This window comes from Pecten maximus, chromosome 2 (genome assembly GCF_902652985.1).
Source record: "Pecten maximus chromosome 2, xPecMax1.1, whole genome shotgun sequence".
NCBI classification, from domain to species: domain Eukaryota; kingdom Metazoa; phylum Mollusca; class Bivalvia; order Pectinida; family Pectinidae; genus Pecten; species Pecten maximus.
In genome coordinates, this window is record NC_047016.1 from 34,211,384 (window position 1) to 34,237,564 (window position 26,181).

Consider the following 26,181-nt stretch of genomic DNA (forward strand, 5'->3'; position numbering starts at 1 on the left):
GACGGTCGGACGGCCGGACGGACGACGGACGCCGCACCATGGCATAAGCTAAAAACCACACACATTCTTGTTCATAAGTAGCTGTGGTTTATTTAATTTATATATTTTCTTTTCTTCGGACGTTACGAGATACACTTATCTACATATAGCCCATTAGCTCCAGCAGAGACCTATATTAATTTAGTATATAGGTCTCTGGCTCCAGTGATAGTTTTTGATATTAAAACGGTACGGCTGCAATCAAGTTGCACCTCCCGATCACCATACAGGTGTGGTGAATGTTGCCTTTGGGCATGCGCCGTGAAGGAATGTAATATGGCGGCAAAGCAAGCGTAACGTTCGCTAGGACAGAAGGACCTGTTGATATTTTGTCTGAGGAGAGGAGAGTTAGAAAGGATACCTGTTATTCGATCACACAATTTGTAAGTGGAACAAAGCAAGCCAAATCGACATCGCACAGGGTTTTACATTTGTTGCGTGATGAAATAACGCTGATGGGAAAATAGGGCACGGCTAGCTAGCTATAGATGATTCACAGGCCGGGTTTCCGGGGAGTTCCGGCCTGTTATAATAATAGTACCAGGAGTAATACTACCTGAGGTGTGCTTACCATGTTATATCGTTATTTTTAAGTAGGACATATTATTTTTGATTTACAGACACTGGGAGAGATATAGATTTGCCCAGAGGTTTGTAGTATCCTACGTATATATATACGATAAGTACAACTTTGAAAGTTGGGCTACACACGTACGGCCAGGACATATGTATACTGCACAGTCTAGCATGTGAACACCCTCTATTGACTGTCTTGGTGTATTTATGTTATTCATTATTATCGAATGCAATCTCTGGTAATTATAAACGTGTTTGAAACGCCCATCGACAACATGTACATTACATTGAGTAAGAGAGAATTCATCAAATGAACCTTAGATTCATTTTTATGATTATATCGTGCACATCTCCTGACATCAATTGTGCATTTATAGGTATTGAATTTGTATTATAAGGACACCGAAACAAAGACTTCAGCTAGATTACAATTAAGTCAATCACTGCATAAAGCTATCTTTGTAAAATGGCAAGCTTAATTATGATACCCATTTTAAATGAAATGCTCTATATAGAAATTACTGTGTTGGATGATCATGATTACAAAATCAGATATGATATTTTGTCCATTGATCAAGTTATAAGATGAAAAGGGGGATTATCCTTTGATCTTCAGTTGCAACAATACAATGTTTGGTTGCAACATTGTTTATTATTGTTTGACTACAAAGTAACAGAATATATTATATATTGTTACAAAGTACAGAGTAATGGGTTGCATTGAATATTGATATTGAATGTATTTTTGTATTTTCCAGAAAAAAAAGTGTTTTCAAGATGGCTGATGAACAGAAAGAAGGTACACATAACTCTATTTTAAGACTATACTTAAGCTTGGATATGGGGGCATTACAAATTTAATTTGTAAACATGTCTATTTGGTGTGTCCTGCAGAACTTTATTAAAAAAAATGGTAGTCTGACATCATTCAAATAGATTGATATCAATTATGTCCGTATGAAGTCCAACTAAGCAAAGCAACTTTAAAATGCCCATTTTGATGAAAATAGCACATCCTCATTATGTGCTCAAAACAACTTTTTGTGACTTATTAAAATTATACAACAAGTCACACAAGGTGAATTGAATTTATCCTCAAACCTCAAAATGTGAGTTTCAAGTGTATTCATGAATACAGTTTTTTAAGTACTTGTAAAGTAATATGCAGGTTCAGGAGGTATTCATGATCAGACCCAGTAGGTTTTACAGAACACATCACTGATATGTATAAATTTTGTGATAATGTCCCTCCAATATGACATCAGTGACCACTTCAAAAGAGAACCGGTAAGAAAAGGGCCTAAAAAATACAACCTTACATGTGTTTCTGTTAATCCTACCAATCCTATATTTGTGTGCCTACCTTGAAGTTTCTTTTTGCCACTTTCAATGAAAGCATATTGAAGTCTAGATTCCTAAGATTTTTTTCTGGCATGTAAGCGGAAACATGTATTATTTCTTTTTAAATGTCCCATGATGAAACTGTTATGCTTTTCTTTTTTACACAGAAATTGTTATGACCCCATCCAAGAAGGGGAAAACAACACACATTCGTATTGAGAAGAGAAAGAAGCTAGACATGGGTCTAGATGATAGTGTAGAACATGTCGGAGGTGGCAAGAATGCTGGACTTGTAGTCAACAAACAGCTTGAAGGTGGGTTGAAATGTATCTTATTCAATATTGTATACAACTATGTAACAAACAAGCTGAAGGTGGGTTGAAATGTATCTTATTGTATACAACTCTATGTTACAAACAGGCTGAAGGTGAGTTGAAACATATCTTATTATACACAAGTCCATGTAACAAACAGGCTGAAGGTGGGTTGAAACGTATCTTATTATACACAAGTCCATGTAACAAACAGGCTGAAGGTGAGTTGAAACGTATCTTATTATACACAAGTCCATGTAACAAACAGGCTGAAGGTGGGTTGAAACGTATTTTATTATATATACAAGTCCATGTAACAAACAGGCTGAAGGTGGGTTGAAACGTATCTTATTATATATACAAGTCCATGTAACAAACAGGCTGAAGGTGGGTTGAAACGTATTTTATTATATATACAAGTCCATGTAACAAACAGGCTGAAGGTGAGTTAAACATATCTTATTGTATACAACTCTGTAACAAACAGGCTGAAGGTGAGTTAAACATATCTTATTATATACAACTCTGTAACAAACAGGCTGAAGGTGGGTTGAAACGTATTTTATTATATATACAAGTCCATGTAACAAACAGGCTGAAGGTGGGTTGAAACGTATCTTATTATATATACAAGTCCATGTAACAAACAGGCTGAAGGTGGGTTGAAACGTATTTTATTATATATACAAGTCCATGTAACAAACAGGCTGAAGGTGGGTTGAAACGTATCTTATTATATATACAAGTCCATGTAACAAACAGGCTGAAGGTGAGTTGAAACATATCTTATTGTATACAACTCTGTAACAAACAGGCTGAAGGTGAGTTAAACATATCTTATTATATACAACTCTGTAACAAACAGGCTGAAGGTGAGTTAAACATATCTTATTGTATACAACTCTGTAACAAACAGGCTGAAGGTGAGTTAAACATATCTTATTGTATACAACTCTGTAACAAACAGGCTGAAGGTGAGTTAAACATATCTTATTGTATACAACTCTGTAACAAACAGGCTGAAGGTGGGTTAAACATATCTTATTGTATACAACTTCATGTATTTCAGTCTGGCAAGAAGCCAGGCCCACGAATGTCCCACTCAAAATGTCCAGTATATATGTCCTACTTGTTTACTAACAACTACCACGATAGTTGCAGCACATTTACATTAAAACATTTTGCTGACCAGTTTGCAAGATTCAGGTGCAATGTTTTAGAATTAAAATGCTGGAATGTTGGTGGGTTGCTTTTAATTGCAGGCAACTTAATGACTGATGACCATGGCTGTCACTTTGTCTGGGGCTCAATGATTATGTCTGGGACTTTTCAAAAACAATGCGTCTAAAACTCACTTCTCAAAATTCCAACAAAATTATTGCTGTAGTATATACTAACAGAATAATGAAGAAACATGACATAATCACTTGTTTTTTTATTAAAAATTTATTTAAGTCAATCTTCCTTAGAACGTTATATTTAAGTTTTAGGCCTGATCATTTCAATAGTAAAATCTTAATTTAATTTGTTATTTGTAGATCAAAAGTTGTATTGAAATAAAATTGTATATCCGGATAAACTAGTGTTAAAATGAAAATATATAGATGAACTTGTAATAAAAAAAATAACAATATCTGAAGTTGAAGGGGTACATTATAATAACAATATCTAAAGATGAAGGTGAGTATTAAAACAACTAAAGTTGATAGGGGGTATTAAAATAGCAATATCTAAAGTTGAAGGGGGGTAATATTAAAATAACAATATCTAAAGTTGAAGGGGAGTATTAAGATGACAATATCTCAAGTTGAAGGGAACTATTAAAATAACAATATCTCAAGTTGAAGGGAACTATTAAAATAACAATATCTCAAGTTGAAGGGGAGTATTAAAATAACAATACAGTGATTTTGTTTGGCTAGATCTACAGCCCACTTTGGGCTGTTTCCCCTTGCCAAAAAAAGGTGTATTTTCCCAATTTTGAAACATCATTTTTCCCAATTTAAAAAAAAATAAAAAAAATTGTATTGAATTTCTATCTGGTTATCTGTATTGTATTTCATTCCTAGAATATGTGAATATTATGGTACGATAGTTGATCATCATACACTTGAACAGTAGACTGACAAATTTACTTCCGCGATAGGCAAGTTGGCCTTAATTAGTCGTATAAACGGTATAAGGGAGTTAACTCGAATCCTGATCACTGTTGCGCTTTCCACAAATGACATGCAGGCAAGCGTTTCAGAGAGTCCGTAGACAAAACAAGAAGACTTTCTTTGTTTTGTAGTCTAAGTAATAACCCAGGATGCTTGCTACTGACTCTTCATATCATGAGGCAGACCAGAAAAGCCAATAAATGAAGTGTTTTGACTTATTTAAGTATTTTGTCATTATTTGCTATTTTCCCAAATTCACCAAACACCGCAATTATTTTCCCAATTGAAAAGGCATAGGCTGTTGAAAAAATTACCTGAAAAAAACACTGCAATATCTCAAGTTGAAGGGAACTGTTAAAATAACAATATCTAAAGTTGAAGGGGGGTAATATTAAAATAACAATATCTTAAGTTGAAGGGCAGTATATATAGTTATTGCATATTTATGTATTTCAGATGATGAATTTGACCTTGCTCGTCCCCAGCTACAGATTGGATTTAATTGCTTCCTTGTCGACCAGAAAACAGAGCAGAGGATGGTGGTATGTGAATTATTTGAGGTTTCATTATATATTATTTACAGGTAAAGTGTGCCTGAGAAATCTGACTACTGTATATTCGTGCAATCATAAAAGGTGTCAAACAGGGCTCAAAGTGGCCCCTATTTTAGTGGCCATGGCGCCTTCAATTCACCATTGGCGACCAGTTATTGACCTATAGTCCTATAAGGTGTCAGCTGCATGGCCACTGAAAAATTGTGTAAATTTGCGATTTGGTTAATCTTTCAAAGGTTCATTTAAAAGATTGTTTTTTTTTTGAAGTTAAGACAACTTGACCCGGCGACTATTACTTTCCATTTGGCGCCAAGATTTTATGACTTGGTAGCCAAATAGGCCACCTGGTAAAATTTTCCATTTTGAGCCCCGTCAAAACACCCAAAAGTTTGGTAACCATTGATTGGATCCATTTCAGTCCTTGTGGTATATTGTGCACGTGGTTGCAAGTTTTATCCAAGTAAACAGTGTCATATATTTTTTTATTTTCTGGTTTTAGGAATCGAGACGATTAAAGTTTTGGTATGTAGAGGGGACAGAATACCTGGACCAGGTGACAACAGCATATGAATTTTTCAAGGAATTAGTAAAGCCAGAAAATTTCCCTAGAGGTACGTTACACTATAGGGTTTAGTTATTCATTCACTATACTCTTTGTATTATAATTAAGATATACGGACAGCATATGATAGAGCTAAATATATGTAATACTTCATCTCAAATATTTATCTCAAACGTATGGCATTTATCAATATCAAAAGAACTTCATTAATCCAGATTCTAATACATTATGCAATAGTATATTATCAAGCATGAAATTGACTGTTAACAGCAGCAATCAAATGTAGTAAACAAAACCTGGGGTTATATTTAACACTCTTTGCCATACAAACCAGTGAAAAGTATGGCAGTATGCATATGTTACATTTATAAGCTTGAAGTAACCACAATTAATAGAGACATATTCTATCAAATTACCAGTCATTAACCACAATTCTAACACGATTCGTTTGCAACGTGTGTTTTGATTGGTTGCGGACCGACTTCTAATCTGCGATAGAACCATGACATATCGTGTTAAGCCACGCCCCGTTTCTAATCAAAACAATATGGCGTCGAGTTTGACTCGTAGCGAAATTCAACACTCTGCACCATTTATGATTGATGACCCGTGATATTGGAATCGAAAGTGAATAAATCGAATAGAATGAATTAACTTAATAAATTTAACAAAAATCGTTAACATCATTCTTACCGTCATTTATTGATTGAAACGTTCATTTTGTCCGTGTGTAAGCATCTAAGGTCAAGTAAAATCCGAAATGAAATGGAACAAGTGCACACAACTTCACATAACGGTTGAGCCTGTAGAAACACATCAAGCCTGACTTTGTTAAAATGCACATGTCGTTAAGCATACTGCGTAAATCCAAATATGTCTTTAAATCTTCGGAAACAGGACTTTCACAACAATCCAAATACCCCGCTTCATTAACATGCAGACCGAGCTCTCGCCAGTATGGGCGTGGCCAATTGACCGACTTTGATAGCTTCTCTCTGATTGGTCAATCCGCCACAGTATGACACGTCACTAACGGAGGTCACAGAGTACTTAACAGCGTACTTGTAGCGCTGTAAAACAATGTTTCTAAATATATGCGATAGTAAACGTGTTAGAATGGGGATAGTACGTTGTTTTGAGTGGCTATACTGGCGATTAGAACATGAAATTTGGTTTAAACTCTTGACCTATCGGTCTCGAGTTCAAACCAAATTTCATGTTCTAATCGCCAGTATAGCCACTCAAAACAACTTACTATCCCCTAATTTTAATAAAATATTGGTGCTTATTGATGGAACCATTGTGATGACCGAGGCAAAGATGTCTTCTATACCTGTCCCTTGAGATCCCCAAGCAAATTATCCCCTTGTCAGTTTGACCAAGTACTGAGCCCTTTAATTGTTAATGGAATCTTGATTTCAGATTATGTTGGTTTTATAAAGAAGTGTATGAAACAGATGCAGAAGCTTGAATACAAACTGGCACAGAAGGTGGACCTTGAAATCAAGCTTCTAGATGAGGAAGATGCACCGCTAAGTCCAGGTGAGTTTCCTACATGGACAATGTATGGCATGTTGATAGCAATCTGGTCACTCTACATGCAAATATCCAGCTGCAAGATGACAACCTGTTGTTTAGTTCTGGTGTATCATTGCTAGTGTAGATATATTACCAGCAGGGAGTGTAGATATATTACCAACAGGCTTTCCCTATACAATCATGACCAGTAATCTTTCCTGTTCTAGTAGTGTCAGAGTTTACTTTGTTACAGAAAACCTGCAAATATTTAGTGATATCGAATGAAAGAGTTCCCTAGCATTCTCTATTGTCAACATTGATTATTTCAAGTTGAATTTCTCTGTTAATGGCAACATCAAATGTTTTGATTTATCTGCTGGCTTTCTCAGATGTTTCAATTTTGTCTGATTTAAATTGATAATAGAGAGCTTTCTACAATAGTTTGAACATAGCTAGGTTTTCTGACTTTAGTGTCAGTGTAGTGCAGGCTCTCCTAGTTGTGTACATGTATTTACTGTTTTGTAAACTCAACCAACAGACTTTCCCAATAATGTCAAAGTTTTTATGTATATGCTGTTTGTGTATTAGTTTGAAATATTTTAAATAGATTGATTGCTGCAAAACAATTAAATTTCATGATGGATCTGTTTTCTCATTGACATTTGCAAGAAAACCAATTCAAGAAATTTCAACTTTAGAATTATTTATATTTGACACTTTCTTTGATTTATTTAAGACATGAAATAATGATTTCACCAACATTTCTGCAATGACTGACACAAAATTCTGTTCATTCACATATGGATTAAGTTTTCATGAAATTTGATTGAACTAAATGTCCTAATCTGTAATAACATGTTTTAGCAAATACAATTAAAGTAGTTCATTTAACGTTTACAAAGTTTCAGTCAATCCCATTGAATTTGGTTTCATTTTGCTCTAAACATACTCTAAAAAACCTATTTGAAATATTCCTGCGATTTATGACTAAATAAGCAAAAACCAACGTCATAATTTTTGCAACTACGGCATATGATATTCTTCCTGTCTTGTTTAATTCTTAATGTAGTTACAGCTAGTGTTCATTTTAGGTCGCGACATTACTGAGCTTTATATGTTTTCCTTATTTACATTGGTAATCTATATAGTGCGTGTTTTTGGAAATATAGAAATCCGTTTTGAAAGGTTTGTGCAGTGTCTCTGTCATTGAGAAACCAAATTCAGTAGGAATGGGCAGTACTTATATGATGTACATGTACACTTGCATAATTGTAGTTTAGTGATAACAAGACTGTTACCTTTTGACCATGGTCAGTTCTGATGTTATGGTCAGTTGTAAAGTGACTTGTCCACCCCCAAAATATATCTTACCAGTTTCAATATTGTATGCATGATGATGCATTGTAAATTATCACAGAAGATTCACATGTTGGTCTTTGAAGAGACACATCAACATAACAGCCAAAGATTTGTTTAGCAAAATTTTGTGATACATGGATGACAAGATATAGAACTTCCAGTAACAGTTTCTAGTACTAATATACACAGCAGGACTCGATCAGCCCCGACAGATATGTGTTTAGAACATTGAATTTTCAATAAGACACCGATTGGTAATTTAAGCATGTGAAATGGTCTGTAAAAGAGTAAAAAATGTGTAAAAATCAAAATTGATTAAAATTGTGTGCTTGTCATCAGACGGAATTGTTTCCACCGTTCTGTCGGAGAGAGGTAGGTCCTGGCATACATGTTTATTGTGTGATATCCTTATTTGGTCATGAATCAATTACCATCGCTTGCTCACGTACTGAGGCTATGCCAGCACATGTTACCAATTTCAGTTTGTCTCCTTTTCATCCTTTTGTTAAATGTTTTATGAAGCTTCACCAATTTTCATACATCTTCAAAGGAATTGATTTTGAATTGAGATATAGATATATGTATGGGTGTATAGATTTATATTGTTATGCAAGGTAAATTTTACAATACATGTATAAGGTTATATACTTCTGAAAATTTATGGTACATAACATCATTGTTGTCTTGTCTGTTTTGTAAATGTCGTGTTATACTTTATTCAGTTAAATCTTTGTTAAATAAGTTAAATATTTTATTTATTTAATTTCTGTATTTAATACAAGTATAATTTTTCAATGGATGACTGAATTTAACATTAGATGTTACTTATGTTCACGTACATATTATTCAGCATATGCATGATTGGCTTTGACTTGCAGTTAAAGAGTTTATAAAAATTTTAAAAACAGAAATTAAGTTTAAGTTTGCAGTTTTATGATGTGGTGAATTGTTGATCTTTGACATAAGTTTTATTTCTCATCCTCCCGCCCATCCTTCAAAATATACTTTAATATTTTTATTGTCCTTACTTATATTATATTGGTTGAAAAGATTCCCAAACTTACATTCATTTATATTATGATTTGGTATGTGTGTCCATCACAATGGTTGTCAATCAGAGACTCAGCTATCATTTTAGTTTTGGTATTTACTGACAGATTTTGATAAAAAAATTGCATTGGACATGCAATCTTGGTCAAAACTGAATGCTGATGTGATTGGTCATAGGTCAAGGTCAGTGTAAAAAGGTCAGATTGTTGCTATCACATTCTTTTGTCATCATAGATCCTAGCAGTTGTATTTTAGATATTTTGTGCTGACAGATTGTATTAAAACCTCACAGGTGTGGTCATGACCACCAGTTAAATTGTATTGCTGTAGTTTTAGTGGTCGAAGGTCAAAAACCATGTAAGTTTTGCCATCATTCTCTCTTACTGTTCTGGCAGTGGTATTTGTTTTCTGCTCGCGATCGATATGCCCATTTAATATCTGGAATAATGCTGCAGCATTGTAGAGGTCAAGCTGGGAGTATTATCAGGGCTGAGGGGTATTACATATTGGTAGAGGTGTGGGTATATATTTATTTTAAGTACTGCGAGGATCACTGTCTCTCATTACAGTCGAATGTATTGAATTTCAAGTTCATTATTGCTTGTAAATACAAAATTTTAAGTGATACAGTCAATTAACTTCAGATGTGTCTTGTTTTTGCATTTGTTTCAGAGGATTAATTTTGCTGCCTGTATATTGTACATGTTAACATGTATTAAAAGTATAAGTCTCACTCTGAAGATGCATGTTGTTGTCCGTATGCATATTTGATTTACAATCATTTTGTTAAACTTTGCATAAAGGAACTCTAAATTTGACCAGTTACCCTGTTACAAAAATGCTTGGCAAGATAATATGTATGTTTGTACTGTGTAATATTATAAAAATAACCATACGGTGAATCACCTCATACAAATCTGGACAATTTCTGAAAGATTTCAACAATAAAGAGATCTATATCAGTATCGGTTTGACAATTTTTGGAAAATCATATTGTCAATTTGAGTTCATTCAGATACAATGAAGTGATTTACTTCTTTTCAGCTATTGTAAGAGTTCTAGGCCCTAGCTATAGGATGATACATGTACATATTGTATAGACTTAATTTCATTTTTCATTTGTATATATTAATGAAGCGAAGAAGTAATAAAATGTTTCATGTGCATCAGTTATTCAGCAATAGAAAGGTGTGTTGTATGCGTATTTACAAAGTAAATCCCATTTGTGGTTGATAGTACAAAATATTTTATTTCTCCCTGATGGGGCCTTAAGTGTATCAAATAGGACTGTTGATAATATATATGAGGCTGACTTTATCATAATTACTAACTTTCTTTGTTTATAATTGTTTTAAAGTACCATTGTTGCATGCATCGTCTTGAAACATTGTTTACAAGACCTGATAATTCCTTTGACTGTACAACAAATATACCGAAAGTGGTCCTGACTTTGTACATTAATGTTACACATCTGTACCAGGCCCTAACACTGTACACTATAATGTCAACACTCTACAGACTGAAATGCTGTATGCTAATGTTACAGATCTGTAATAAGCTCTGGCACTACACTGATATAACATCTAAAGCAAACCCTTATACTGTACAACAAATCTTAAGGTGACCCCGACACTGTAAGCTAAAATATAAAAAATCTGAGGCAGGTCCTGATACTGTACACTTTAATATAACAAATCTGAAGCAGGCCCTGATACTGTACACTATAATATAACAAATCTGAAGCAGGCCCTGACACTCTACAACTAATATAAGATTGATTACAGGCCCTGTATAGGCCCTGATACTGTTCACTAATAAAACATCTGAAGGAGACTCCAACACTTGTACACTAACTTGTATAACTGATCTGAAGCAGGCCCCAACACTGTACACAAATAACAGATTGAAATGAGGCTGTTATACAATTCACTACACATCTGAAGCAGCGAGGCCCCAAAGCTGTACACTAATAATACATCTGGAGCAGGCCCTGACATTGTACATTAATATATCAGATCTGTTGCATATCCCTACACCGTACACCAAAAAACAGATCTGAAGCAGGCTCCAACACTGTTCACTGAACATAATATAACAGATTGATAATAGAATGTGATACTGTATGCTAATACATCTGTATTAGGCCCGACATGGTACACTAATATAACAGATCTGTTGTACAACCTTACACTGTACACACTAGATATATTAATTGATTAAACTAATGAAATATATCAGCTTTGTGTCGGGCCCAACATCCTGCACTGATTTATAGGAAACATCCAATTACGGGATGTCCACATGGATACAGCTATATCTCAATCAGTTCTTACAAATTGTTTATAGCTGTATTTGTCTGTCAAGATTTTAAAAGCCTGTTACATTTTAATTATATGCTAATCAGGGATGAATGCTGAGGATTTTTTTGGTAAGTACATGTGTTATTCCTGACAGGCACTTTAATTTAATATCTGTACAGCCCTCTCAACCACAGTAGTCTTGTCCCACAAGGCAAAAAGGTTCAAACCCTATTCCCAGGTCACAAGGATCTTAAATTTGTGCCAATATGTTGAATGCAAAATGGTCTTAGCCTTAGTTTTAAGGACCTTGGCTCTGCCTTAATTGACTGGGGGGATTACAGGGATTTAGATTGCCCCTGGAATCTGAATCTTGTCTAGGGTTAGTAGCAGACTATTATACTGGTCACAAGATCTACTGTGGATCAGGGATACAGACTTAGAGAGGTTTCTTCTGTACATATGTATCTAATGGTTGTGTTCTTCTTTTGAATGATATCTCAAATGTTGATATAAGTCATTTGTTCCATGAGGAAAGATTTTAAAATTAAAAAAAAAAATTTTAAAAGCCAAGAATAAGAAAAAGATTGATCAGATTGATCATAGAATCTGATTTAGATTGAGTGATGACAGACAAAAGTAAAGTTATTTTTATCTGAAGACTGTTTTGGTTATAGCTGTTTGAGATATCATCTTCACATTGAATGTTAATTATAAGAGTGACTTTGATTTCCACTCCCTTTTGAATGTTATACCAGTGGTTGTGTTTTGGAGTTGCAGGGAGATATATAAACACACAGTAGCTGTAATGATGAGCACAATTTTAATTTACTTGTTATGTCATAAGCAGATTTGACTTGATGTCACATTAGAAAAAAAAATAAATACCAGGTGGTTACCATTTCTTACTACTACTTCTGTATATACCCCGGTAACAGTATTTCAAGGGAGGTAACTCTTGTTTGAATCATTATGGCTCTGGAAGCTACAATGTACCTGTGTTTCTATATCTTCTACTGAACCCTCATCACGCCATGTACGATCCCGTCATTCTGGTACAGTGTGAAACCATAGGAATAGCCATCACATCAAAATATTTGATAATGAAACATATTGCTGGTGCCCTGCTAAAATATTGCTTATATCGCTATGATTTTTTCAGAAACTTCCAATAGGATAAGACAAAACCAAATATCATTGGACAACTCAGATCAAAAACAATTTTGTATAATACATATACTAGCAATACATGCACAAGGATTATCATTGATATGCTACACATGCATGGAAACCAGTGATGGCTATATTCCTGACAATGAATGGTAATGCACTGTTCATTTTATTGGGAGTTTGAAAACATACTTTCTTATTTATTTATTATGTATGTGTGTATTGAATATGCATTATATAAATCACAGAATGTTTTTATAGGATGGTGATTTCTAGCATACTTTTTATACATATCCACCTAAATTATTTGCATGGATAAAAGCCTGATAGCCTGAAGTTTATTATGGACACTGAAAGTCTGGCCCCATATACGAAAGGTCTTAATATTTAAAAATGGCAAAAAAGCAAATATATACATATATATATAGATTAAAAACGTGTAACCCCAAACTCTCTTATGAAAATACCATATTGCAATAAAATATAATTGTCTCCAACTGGATTAACATAAGGCCATAACATTTTTTCAATGTGTTGTGTTATATGTATATCGTACTGTGTTGTGCTTGTATGGTACATGTATATAATGTTTGACAAAATTTTATGGAAGTTTACAATAATATTTACTGAAGTTATAATATGTGTGCATTGTTTTGTTGTCCCGTTAGTGTATATATATTTATGAACAATGTCTTGAAAAAAGCATTTATTCCATAATCATATCAAACAACATTTACTACTAGCATTACATGAATATTTTAGCATTCAAGGGGCATAACTCTAGCGTGTTGTAAAAATCTAAAAATCTTTATTTTTGTCTGTATTTTTCACATGTTGATACATCTTTTTAATTTGGATGAATGAAAAATTGGGAGATAAAAAGGGAGTTAATGAAGTTTAGAAATTTACATTTAAAAAAATGCCAAGTTGTATAGATATTTGCAGATTTATAGATTTTAAATGTTATATATATTGTAAGAGTAACTTGTACGTGTATGATTGTGTTTTGCATGTTTACATCTTATTTGTAGCACTGCATGCAGTTGGTTTTTCACAAGTTTGATGTTTGTGATTCCACGAAAATGAAAACTGCATTTGATTAAAATTAACTTTGATATTCAGTTTACAGAAGAAAAGTCAGATGTGCTATCATACCTTTACATCCTATATGCTTACACACATAAAAAACCCACTAAAGATTAAATGGGAATTTGTACTTAAATTCCAAAATCATGTTTTTGAGTGAAAAAAAAAAGCCTTCAGCCAAACATCTGTTTTGACATTTGATGGTAATTTAATGATTACCTCCTGGTTTTCTATAACTATTCAGATTAGTTATTTTATTGCAGCTCATTGGTAGCAATATATAATGTACTCTATATTTATCCAAAAAGTGCTAACTTCCTTTACGAAGATAAGGAGGTGTATAATTGATATTTCCACTAAATGATTCATTTACATATTTATAAACATTACTATTTCCAGGACTGAACAAGGAAGATAAAAGGCCAGTGGAAGAGATTGTAAGAGAAAAGATGCTCCATATCCTCGAGTCGGCTTACCCCAATGTCCTGGAGGTGGAGGACCTTATCAGGTCAGTTCTAGTCAGAGAAGGAAATAGATTTGATGGCTTACGTAAAGGAAATGTCCGACTGTGGTGGTTACATTTTCTTTATCTATCATAGATGATATCACTTTATTAGAATGCTGCAAGGCATTATCTATTTTGATCTTTCTATTTTTATACATCTGTCCGAAGTTATTATACATTCTATATCCTATAGAGTAATGACCTGTAGACGATAAAGGGGTTAAAAGAAAAATAATCATTCATCCCCATTGAAACGAGACAAAGGGCTTCCAAACTTCATAGTAAGATACTTCAGCTGCTTCACACAAGACAAAACCTCATGTTTGGCAACTTAACAATCTTCCCCCTAAAATGTAAGCTTAACTGTCTCGCCCACAATGGGGTGAAGGATTCAATTAGCTTAGCAAAGGTATCATTTTGATTAATGTTCACTGATAAAACTTGCTTCTTAGTTGGCATCACTTCATATACATTGCAGTTAATAAAAAAAAAATTGTTATCATTTACAACTTTCAAAAATAGCTTGATATATAAAAGAACTGATGAAAAATTCTGGTACATTTGATCAGAATGACGGCGGCTGACGAGTCTATAGTGATGCTGCAGCTGTCAGAACTAAAGCAGCGAGACTTGGTACGCGAGGTAGAGAACGGCAAAGTAGTGCGACATGTGTTGGAGGACAACAAGACAGGTGAGTTAATGATAAAATTTAAAGGTGGTAGCTGAGAATTTTGCCATACTGAATCTGGACCTAGAAATTTTGCAAAAAAACATATCATGTTCATAGATCACTTTCAATGGCCAATGGTTCATACATCACTTTCAATGGCCAATGGTTTATAGATCACTTTCAATGGCCAATGGTCAATCAGGTGTAAGGCCTCTTGTTTTAATTCAGTTTGAAAAGTAGGATGACCACTATAATGGTTTATAATCCTTTTGTTGTCTGGAACAAATCTTTAGTTTTTATTAGTAAGAGAAATCCTAAATTCCTTCCCGATCATTATAAGTTATTAGTTTAATTTGATATAAGTTATTTTGAAAATGTTGTCAAATAGGTTTATATTATACTTTGTAGAAGTCCAGATGGTGAAGCAGATGCCAACTATAGCAGCGAACCAGCAACCAACAATAGCCATCATCACTGCCAACTACGGCGAGAAGCTAGCTGTCGATGCCATGATGGAGAACAAAACCACTTACGTTAAATTTAAATCCGAAGGTAAAGTTGTGTGATGGTAAATTCAAGTTTTGTATTGTCAAAGAGAGTAATTTTTGTAAGATTAAAATGATTTATATTTCTAGGCTTCAAATATCACTTGCTTGATATCTGTTATAACATGACTATAGATAACTTCCTAAAATTTACTATTTTGAAACTGTCCAATCTTGATAACTGATTTAAGCTGTATCCCTGCTCTGTGTAGATATTGCACAGATTCTGAAGGATGGTTATATAATTAGTCCCCAATCAGTGAAACCGCGGGGACAATAGGTTTCCTCTTCATTTGTCCTGTGTGTATGTTTGTGTATACATACAGGTATGTAGGTATGTACATAACACCAAAGTTTGTCGCTGTTCTAGCAGCTTCATTCCTGATGGATTTTGATATAACTTGACACAATGATAAAAAATTGTAATATCTGGGACAAGTTCAAGTTTCAGAGTTTTTGGGTCAAGGTCACTTACCTTTTTTTTGCAGGGTCCAGTAGGTGACATATATTATTGCTTTAGTAGGCTTGATTAAAACAGTTTTTTGTGTTGCATTTCATTTGAGGATGATTCTTTTGAAGATAAGGATAATTTTGAAGATAAGGATAATTTTGAAGATAAGGATAATTTTGAAGATAAGGATAATTGTGGATAAGCACATTAACCTAGTCTATCAAAACTTTCTCTTTTCCAGGAGAGTCAAATGTATACACCATGGGTTACATCGGAGAACATCGTGTCGTTTCCACCAAACTTCCGGCTATCGGACACGCCAGGGCTGCCCAGATCTCTTCAGGAAACACAACTACCAGACTACTTGGTATGTCATTCATCTATTTACCCTCAATACACCATTTCATGGCGGACTGTTTTTGGGCTGCAAATGTAATGAGAACTCTTGGCATTACTTTGTTCAATAGGTTGTGAACAAGAAAACCTTGGTTTTAAAGTACAATATTAGAGTTATCATGATTAGGTGGTAGATTATAATAGGTTTCTCAGGTTATATGATCAATTTCTTCTTTATTGGGTGGTCGGATGGCACAGTGGTAACAATTGTTTTTCACCTAGGCGGCCGGGGTTCTGATTCCCCACTCAAACATAATAGGCTATGGGTCACTTGCCCGACCACGTGGGTTTCCCAGGGTACTCCAGTTTCCTCCCACAGTAAAACTCCTCTCACGCTTCCATCCGAGTCAACAAGAGTGATTAATATAAGTTGATGTAACTTATTTCGCAATTGTTGTAAAATAAATAAAGACAATATTATATTCTTCATTGTGACCATCTTTTAATGATATTACTGTGTCGATGGAATATAAAACAATACCAAAACCTCATCATGAGATCTGAAGTTTATGCTATCTCTTGACAATATACAAGTGTGTATATAACAGAATTTGTTTAACTGTTTTTGCAGAAGAAAATATACTTTGAATTGCTACATAAATGTATTTTACTGTGCAATACTACATAATATACGATCAAAACTTTGAGAAATATCATTTTGTTTGATTCCAAAAGGGAGATTACTTTATGATAACTTCCGAAGAGATTTATGAGATTTGGGCAAAATTCAAATATTAATATTATTTTTGAAAATAATAACCATACTCATACTATAGACTATTATTCCTTTACAATGTTGATTGATAGTTAAATAATTAGAGCCAAGCAATGAGACACTAAATATTCATTCTGTCTCTAAAGCTGTGTATAATGTAAAGGATGGTGTTTCAAAAGCATCATTATGTCTTCTGGAGATGTTTCATGTCATTAGATATTCTGTATTGACCACACCTGCAATAGTGGTGGGCCGTTGATCGAAAAGTAGTCCCATAAAAAAAAGGAGCGGTGATGACGATTTTGAAAAGGCAATTAATCGGAAATTTGAATAAAGTGTTGATAATGCATTGGCTTCGCATATTTTTGTAATGTTATAATTACTGAACCAAGAAGTAGTTGATCCTATATTTTAGTAATATTTTCATTGGTCGTTTACATGTGATTAAGGAGATATAGATATATTGACAAAAAATTAACCGTTAATTGCTTTGTGTTCAGTATCAAAAGTATTGATAACAAAGGCTTATTAAAGACGTGATGTTACAAATGTATTCGAGATGAACATAAAATTTTCTACGATAGGGCAATTCTGTGCTAAATTTATAAAACCGATTAAAATCAATAGATTTTGAGTTTCAGATTATCAATTCTGAAAGTGAAACTGATTGCAATCACTAACATCCAAACATTATATCAGTACATTTAGTCATATTGTGTTTGCTGTATTTCAGGAACATTCCAGAACATCGAGCATGTCTTTGTGGTAGGCATTGCTGGGGGTGTGCCTCATTACACCGACTACTACAAACACGTGCGTCTGGGTGACATCGTCATCTCTTCATGCGACGACAAGGGCTATGTCTACTATTACTGTGAGAAAGTCTTGCGCAACAGGGAAGGTGACATTCAGTTCAAAATGAAAACATACTCACCGAGAGAGATGGACCTACAACGTGTTATAGAGAAACTCCAGGACCGATCACGAAGGAAACCAGAAAAAACATTCTGGGAAAAATACATCACTGAGGGTCTGGAAATACTCAAGAACCAGGAAGCTGACTTCAACCGCCCTCCTCCAGAAAGTGACCGACTGTACATGGGCATTGGCGATGATAATGTTATTGAGGTCCAGCATCCAGAGGCTCCTGACAGTGGCATGAATCTTCACCAGGGGACGCCCTCCATTCATTACAGTCCCATAGGCTCTGGGCGTTTTGGCAGGTCAGAGCAGATGAGATTGGACTTTGCTAATCGTCATGGTGTCATGTGTTTTGACACAGAGTTTGATCAGGTGTTAGAATCCATTGTAGGTAATAGAAAGGACAGCTTCCTGTTCATCAGAGGCATAGCTGACTACGGCGATGGCACAAGGAACAAAGAGTGGGGACCGTACGCCTCTCTAGCTGCAGCTGCCATGATGAAGGCCATCATTAAAATGATCTCCAATCCGTACCTTAGCGAGGATGAAGACTAGACTCTCTGTTTAGAATGAATATTTGTAACCAGGGAAAGAACAATAAAGGGCAGGTGTGAGATAAGAACTACTTGGCTGATTTCCCAGCAGGGGATGTTTAAGTGACCTTTCTCCATGCTAAAAAATGCTTTATGTTGAACGAAATATTTAAACGTTACTAATTAAAATCAGGGGCATTTGGAGATATTTCTAGTATTTATTGAATGGCAGTCTTTTTAAATGCATGACAACAGCATGGAAATAAAAAACTGTGTTATCATACTATATGAATCTGCTGAACAGAATTCTGATATGCCAATTTTTTATTCTTTTACAATTGCGAAAATATGTTATTTGATTTCATGAAAACGATTCAGAGTGAAGTTGAGAGAGCTTGTAATTATTTAAAACAACTCTTGGGTAAAAATTCCATTTAAAAGATGAAAAAGATTCCTCGGAAATATAACATACTGTATATGAGTGTGGTAACATATACAATGTAGCTGCAGTATTTTATGTACAGATATGTAAAAGTGCTACCAAACAAGATCTGAATCATGTTGTCAGCTCAACAAGATATTTTTTTTTCTCTCAAAGTTGTGACGGAGCTATTAAGGTCAATTCCAGTAAAATTTATCCTACGGGAGGAATCCAGAAAAAAAAGAAATTCTATGCATGGTGAGTGCTGGAGAAAACACAGTCTATTATATAAGTACTGTTTGAATTAATTTTACTAGTATGATATTGGCGGTCCTGTTAGGTAGATATTTTACTGGAATAGTCCTTAAACTATTTTATTTAAGATAAAAAACTTGTTAGGATTATTACTAATGAATGTGTTCGAGACTGTTATTGGCATGCGCGACATCATCAAACCACTTGTTGGTACTCCCAAGTACTAAACTAACATATAACAAAAACTGTGCGTGATACCGTTTCATAACGATGATCAGAGTTGAATGTCGGATAGAACTTCTAAATACTTGTATCATATTTGAACAGATCTGCAAATGAGATGCACAAAGGGGTGATTTTTTTTTTATAATTTTTCATTCACCCTGTAAATGTAAAATTTAGAATGTGATTCACTGTGTAATTAAATTAAGGACACTTTTCTTGTTGAACCTCATCTTAAATTTGTTATGTTTGTGCATGTTATTGGTGCAGTGTACGATATAGATATATATAATGAGGATTGTTGGAGCTCACAAATGAACAGGTTTTTGTTTGCTAAATCGTTGAAAATCGTAGTTATATTACAAGATTGTGTTTATATTGTTTCTATAATGATTATTTGTTAATTGTTTCCATTTGTGTTGTCAATGCAAAACACAGAAACTTGTCTTAAACATTCTTTTCAATATACCTGTTAATGTAATAAAGGTTGTTTTTTTCTCAGATCTTCTTTTTGATAAGTTAGTATTGTAGGTTTAAGAGGTGATGATAAATGTGGATTTTAATGCGGTTAATTTTTAGATAATTGTATTAGGATTTGGATAACGTAAGTTGTTTTCATATCTATATTGTAGGGATTGTGGGAACCTAAAAATTAGTCTGGAATAACTCTTTCTCCAAAACAAAATACCAATTTATTTCTAACTAATGCACTAGTTATATACTATATGTGGGTGATTTGTTACCTGTCTCAGATTTATTTAACTTATAAACAATAAACTGCTTCAGTTTCTATCAATAAGAGTTTACAAAGTTTTACTGGCATTTCAATTAAGCAGAGTAACGAGGTACCATTTTGTACTGGAGGTGGTTGTATAACATTGGTTGTTTTTAGTGAATATTTGAAAATAAGAGGTTGTAGAATGAATTAAATGTTTATTTGCCTATTTTTTAACATTTTCATTTCACAGATATACCGGTAATTGTAAATATTTTATAATCAAATCGTAGGCTATGTATTTTGCAATTTATTTTTACAATACTGTTGCATTTATTTAGTACAGGTTGTTACGGTCAACAGTTAGTGACTACAGAAACACAGCATATTTATTATCTATATTTAATGTAATATCTTGCCATTTTGGCCTGAGTTTAGATGTGATTTTACATAAAGTCACACAAGTCATACCTATGTGTTAAAATGAAAATTAAAACGTTATTTGATTTAATGCTATCAAACATATTGTATTCTACATGCTGATGTTGATCAGTTGCTGAAAATATGACTTCATAGATAAGATAGTGGCCTAAACTTTGATATATGCAAATTTTAGAATATCATATTGAAACTTAGCAAAAAAGATGAGGATAAAATAAGCTCCATTAACTACATATTCATTTCTGCATGAATTGAAATAGTGATATCTAAAAATTGCATAGAAAACTTCACATAGAAATTACTGTTTGAATAATAGCTTTAAAAGTAATTTAAAAAAAAAAGTTTGCTCAAAATATTTGTTGATAGAGGACATTACTAACCATATACATATGGTTCCTGACTTATGGGATGATCATTAAGTATTAATGGAATTTCAGCTATTTCATAGTCTTCAAATTGATCAAGAAGACGATTTATCGTGTTTAGAATTCACAAATTTGTAATCAGAAAATATATTTGGAAGAGTTTTCTCTACAAATGAATTTTAAGCTAGTCAAATTGAAACCATTGATTAATGTTTTCAAATTGTGATCAGACTTTACATTATACATGTAGTATACAGTGTGGAAACCAGTTTGGTGAAAATAATACTAATCAGCCTCTCAAGTTTAAAGTTTTCTTAGAATATGTGATTTTGAATGTTTCCCATCCATAACTGTGCAATATCTCACTTCATTGCCATTATTTTACTGTTTACAATCTGTCAACCAAAATAAGTTATTAAGGCAAAAGTTTAACCATATGTACACATAATCTTCAAGTCAACTTTAATTCTAGAAATTTGATACAAATTGTATTTCTTGATCAAATGATGCTTTTTTAGTGGCTTCTTAAATTATATTCATATTGTAAAAATGTGTATTACTGTAAATAACTTGGATTTCACGAACTTACCTTTCCAAACTTATTTCCTAATACATATGATTTCACAAATGCTGATTTAGAAATGACGTTAAATTTGCAAAGGATAAGCTATTAGAGTCATTGACTCTGCAAGACTCCTATATCGGTAACTGATAGCTTAGTCACCATCCAAAATTATAATTTTCGTACAAATAATCGCGAAGGATTGGATTCAGGTTTGACTCTCCTTGCATATTAACACCAAAATAAATCCTGCCCGAAATATAAGTGATTTACAGTATGAAGATAGTTATAAATTGCATTTCGTACATTTTGAACTGTATATAACTGGAATGCTGCTGAATTTATATTAAAGATTTAAAATTTTCAAGTAATCATGGAGTGAAAAACTGAATAATCTAATATTTTACATTGATTGTTTTAATGTAATGAACAAACAAGACAGTTCTTTTGAGAAGGGATGTCCCAGTTACAAGACCATTCTAAAATATTGGTTTATACATGTCTCCAAAGCTCTACATTTAACAGGGCCCTGTTGTTGAAGTGCTGTTTGTTTGGATATTAAATTATCTTGAATTTTATAGCGAAAATCTCATAAAAAAATGTTTCGGGCAGTAATTTAAAAAGTTTTCCAGTAAGATATTTATCCCACAGAATGACTGCATCAAAGACGAATTTTAATTCTAACTGATGTGTTCTGAAGGAAGTTTTAATTCATTTTTCCTGGCGGTCTATGTATGACAAACTTTCCTTTTTGCTGAGGTAAATATTTTTACTGATTAACCCTTAATGTATAATCAAATTAACAACACTAAGAACAATTGGGGCCATATCATTGTCTGTTATGTAGCTTCATCTCCAAGCTTAAATCAAATACCGGTAGTAGTATAGTATATTGTGTAGTAAGAAATAGCTATTGGTAGTTAGTATTACGTGTTGTATTATAGCATTCTTTCTTTGCATTTATCCAAGCAGTACTTGAGGACTTGGCCTCACAATTATACACACTCATATTGCATAGTTTTAAACGCAATCAAATTCTTATGAATTATGAATTTAAAGAAAGAAAATACAGGCTTTTGATTCCAAAACTTCTTTTCAATAGCTTTTCCTTTTCAGTTTTCAAATCCGGGATTCTTTCCAATTCTTCTGAACGTTCAAACAATATATCTTTCACGAAAATAGGTACAAAAAAGTAAAAATTTCAAAAAAATGATGATTAAATGTTTATATCAGATTTAAAAGGACAATGATTGATATGTCCGCAATAGATCTTCAGAAAGAGTCGAGGTATCTGAAAGATAGTGTTTGTATTGTTCTTGAATCTCTGTATTAGAGGTTCGTGTAAGTCGTGTGTGATATCCAGCTAATCCTATCTCTATTTAATGTTGTACTCCTAGCATTCCACTTGTATTGGCTGTGTTATTTTCTCTAATATTGTCGGGCCGTACTTTTCTTGCTCAATTGTCCACATGCACCCTAATCTGTTGGATGCAGTTTCTTATTTCCATACAAACGCCCAGTCTCAAAACTGATCAAAAGCTTTGGTTTATATAGTCATGCAAGTTGATGAATATCGGACTAAATACAAATATGATATATTGTGTTTGATATAAGTTAAAGTGGGGGGAAATATTGTATCAATATTGTATTTCAAGTAAAATTTATTTCTATATGGTGTACAGCACATTATGTACATGAACATTTAGTACATTAGTAAAATATATTTTATATTGCATGTACAGGTAAATCTAGTAAAATGAAATTTTATCAGGAGTTCCTAGCAAGTATGTATTGATTTATCCTCTAGACTCCATGGGTTTCGCTCAAATAAACTTTATAAAACCTATCGAAAATGTAACCCTTGTATCCCGAAGATGTAATATCTAAAATAATTTTGGAATGTTGTTTGATCCCACTTATAAAATTTCCTCTCTATTCAGGTGTTAGAGCTGCAGTAGGCAGCCTGTTTAACAGTTTTTGTGACAGATTATCAGTTGAACCTGTTGTCTGATAATGTTGGAATGAATTGTGTACTGAAGTATCGATTAAATAATCGTTTGCATTGACCTCATTAATCAAAACTGATATATTTCTATTTTTAGAGAGACACTATGTGAATTTAGATAACATTTATACAATGTTTGTGTGAATTGAGTGACTAAGGTGTGTGTTGGCTATATATATATATACAAGATATATTCTTAGTAATATTTAATAGATCATGTTAAAGTTTTTTAATATGTTGGGTTTTCCTCGTAATTTCAGATTAAGCTGTTGTTACCTATTTGTGCTGTTAGGACACTGCTTTTGACCAGTCTGCTGTAGAGAGTTGTTGCTGTATTGTTAACACATTAACTTAATTTGTATTGTTATGTCCCTATAAAATGTCTTTATAGTCACAAACGAGTAGTAAGAAACGCCACACAAGCATATTCCAGGTCATAAATAAATTGATGCAGCCACCGTATTAACTGAAACAAATCACGCTCAAGTACACTTGATCATTGACCTGTAAGCATAAGTATTAATTAACTGTCTAGTTTATTACGTCCGTAAGACTTTTTCTGGCCCTGCAATATTGCGACCGACATCGACCAATATCGATAAAATTACCACAGCTCGGCCAATACATACCATAGTGGTCGACTAGTTCCCAATTTTTGACGAGTTTCGAAGTCTTCGGCCTCGGGGCCAATATTACAGACCTCATCCTAATCACTAGGCCTATATAATATAACCTGAATTATAACACAATAGTGTTGCATAAGTCCCACATTTCCTTCTGTGTCATTCAATTGCTCTTCCAAATCTGTTCGTGATTTTGACCACGTATCAAAACAAATATTACGCAAGAGTAATATTGATATATGGACAACACATGTAATGTTCCTCGGAATTGAATCCAGTCGAGAATTTATTTCTGTCCTGCAAAATATTTCCAATAGACACACCAATAACACTGATTTTATGTCACCATTTCATTAGCGTATTGTCGGTGTCACTTGAATTTCAACTGTGCCATTTTATTTATTCTCGCGTACCAACCTTAAAGACTTTCTACAGAATTCTGTAACTGATCAGACACCTTATTGCGTACATATATAATGCACAAAAGGTATATGATTGCTGTTCTCGGATTTTTTTGCACGGAGTGTTTTCCTTCCACCTTATTTGCCATGGTCGAGCCCTTACCTCTGATAAAAGATTAATGATAGTATCCTTGAGCCCTATTCTGAGATTTTTTTAATTAAACTGAACCGGGCGAGTCTATCCGATGTGTAGTGTACTTGTATTTTCGTTGTTTAAATCAACATCGTCATTACACATATTAAGAAATCATGATACGTGTACATTTGTAAGGCATTGGTCACAACACCATTTTTAAACATTTACCCAACACCTAAGCGTATAAGAGGCTTCATAGCCTGTTGCTGTTTTACTACAGCTGTCTGGTCGTGAAGACAGTAAGTGGCTGTTAAATTATCTTTGAACATGTGAAGATTACTATTGCTGAACTAAAAGTATTAAACTGTTATTTCATATTTGTGGAGGATGTTATCGATCGATCGTTTGACTCTAATTCTACTCAAGCTTTTAATGCAATAAATTGTAGCTTATTATTGTTGTTTTTGTTGTTTGTGATTTGCAATCTTGAAGTGCCTGAGAGTCGTCAGCTCGTGCTCATCTAGTCCAAAGAACAGCTGAGCTATGGTGGTGGTACGGCGTCCACTGACAGATAAGTTTCCAATTAAAACACTTTTGCCAAGAGTGAGTTATGACATTTTGATTGATTGATTGATTGATGGGGCTAAACGTCCTTGTTCCGGTTATAACCGAGCCTAGAACACTAGTGACAACTAGAACTGTCGCCAGGATGGCTGACTAATACCCCCGCAATCTGCACGAGTCAATGGTGAATTGGAACTGTTAATTAGAGGCTAAGATAACCCAGTAATATAGTGACCAGTTAACATAATAACCATAATTTTGAGAAAAAGAAAGTGGCATGCACATCTACCCATGGTCCTTTATATTTGTGTGAAAATTCATTGAAATCGGCCCTTCGGTTTAGGAGGAGTTGTCCGGACAAGCATAAAGTTATGGTTCTTATCGGAAAACCTGTTTATAGTGACCAGTTGCCATAGCAACCATAATTTTGAGGAAAAAAAGTGAGATGCACATCTACACATGGTCCTCTATATTTGTGTGAAGTTTCATTGAAATCGGCCCTTCGGTTTAGGAGGAGGTGCCTGGACAATCTTAAAAGTTATTGTTCTTATCGGAAAACCTGTTTATAGTGACCAATTGCCATGGCAACCATAATTTTGAGAAAAAGAAAGGGGCATGCACATCTACACATGGTCCTCTATATTTGTTTGAAGTTTCATTGAAATCAGCTCTTCAGTTGAGAAGTTGTCCGGACAAACTTAAAAGTTATG

The 26,181-nt window shown here is 33.8% G+C and overlaps 1 protein-coding gene across 2 annotated transcripts; it reads left to right on the forward strand.

The window, feature by feature from the left end:
• The first annotated feature begins 308 nt into the window (after positions 1-308).
• LOC117321873 lies at positions 309-25,362 on the forward strand. 2 transcript variants are annotated; one of them, XM_033876476.1, is made up of 12 exons: positions 309-422; positions 1,374-1,414; positions 2,124-2,270; positions 4,886-4,971; positions 5,483-5,594; positions 6,968-7,087; positions 11,877-11,900; positions 14,425-14,533; positions 15,100-15,221; positions 15,609-15,752; positions 16,438-16,563; positions 18,041-25,362. In XM_033876476.1, the coding sequence occupies exons 2-12, from the start codon at positions 1,393-1,395 to the stop codon at positions 18,781-18,783; spliced, it is 1,755 nt and encodes a 584-aa protein (XP_033732367.1). In that variant the 5' UTR covers positions 309-422; positions 1,374-1,392; the 3' UTR covers positions 18,784-25,362. The 2 variants fall into 2 exon arrangements, with proteins under 2 accessions (XP_033732367.1, XP_033732370.1); XM_033876479.1 differs by lacking the exon at positions 11,877-11,900 and having other exon boundaries at positions 1,375-1,414.
• Positions 25,363-26,181: the final 819 nt, after the last annotated feature.

What these genes read in the sequence shown, in the direction of transcription:
- LOC117321873 (XM_033876476.1), top strand. Translation starts at nt 1,393, where the DNA reads ATGGCTGATGAACAGAAAGAAG. An exon ending in AAACAGAGCAGAGGATGGTG is followed by an intron (nt 4,972 to 5,482) that starts GTATGTGAATTA and finishes TTCTGGTTTTAG; the next exon opens with GAATCGAGACGATTAAAGTT. An exon ending in CACAACTACCAGACTACTTG is followed by an intron (nt 16,564 to 18,040) that starts GTATGTCATTCA and finishes GCTGTATTTCAG; the next exon opens with GAACATTCCAGAACATCGAG.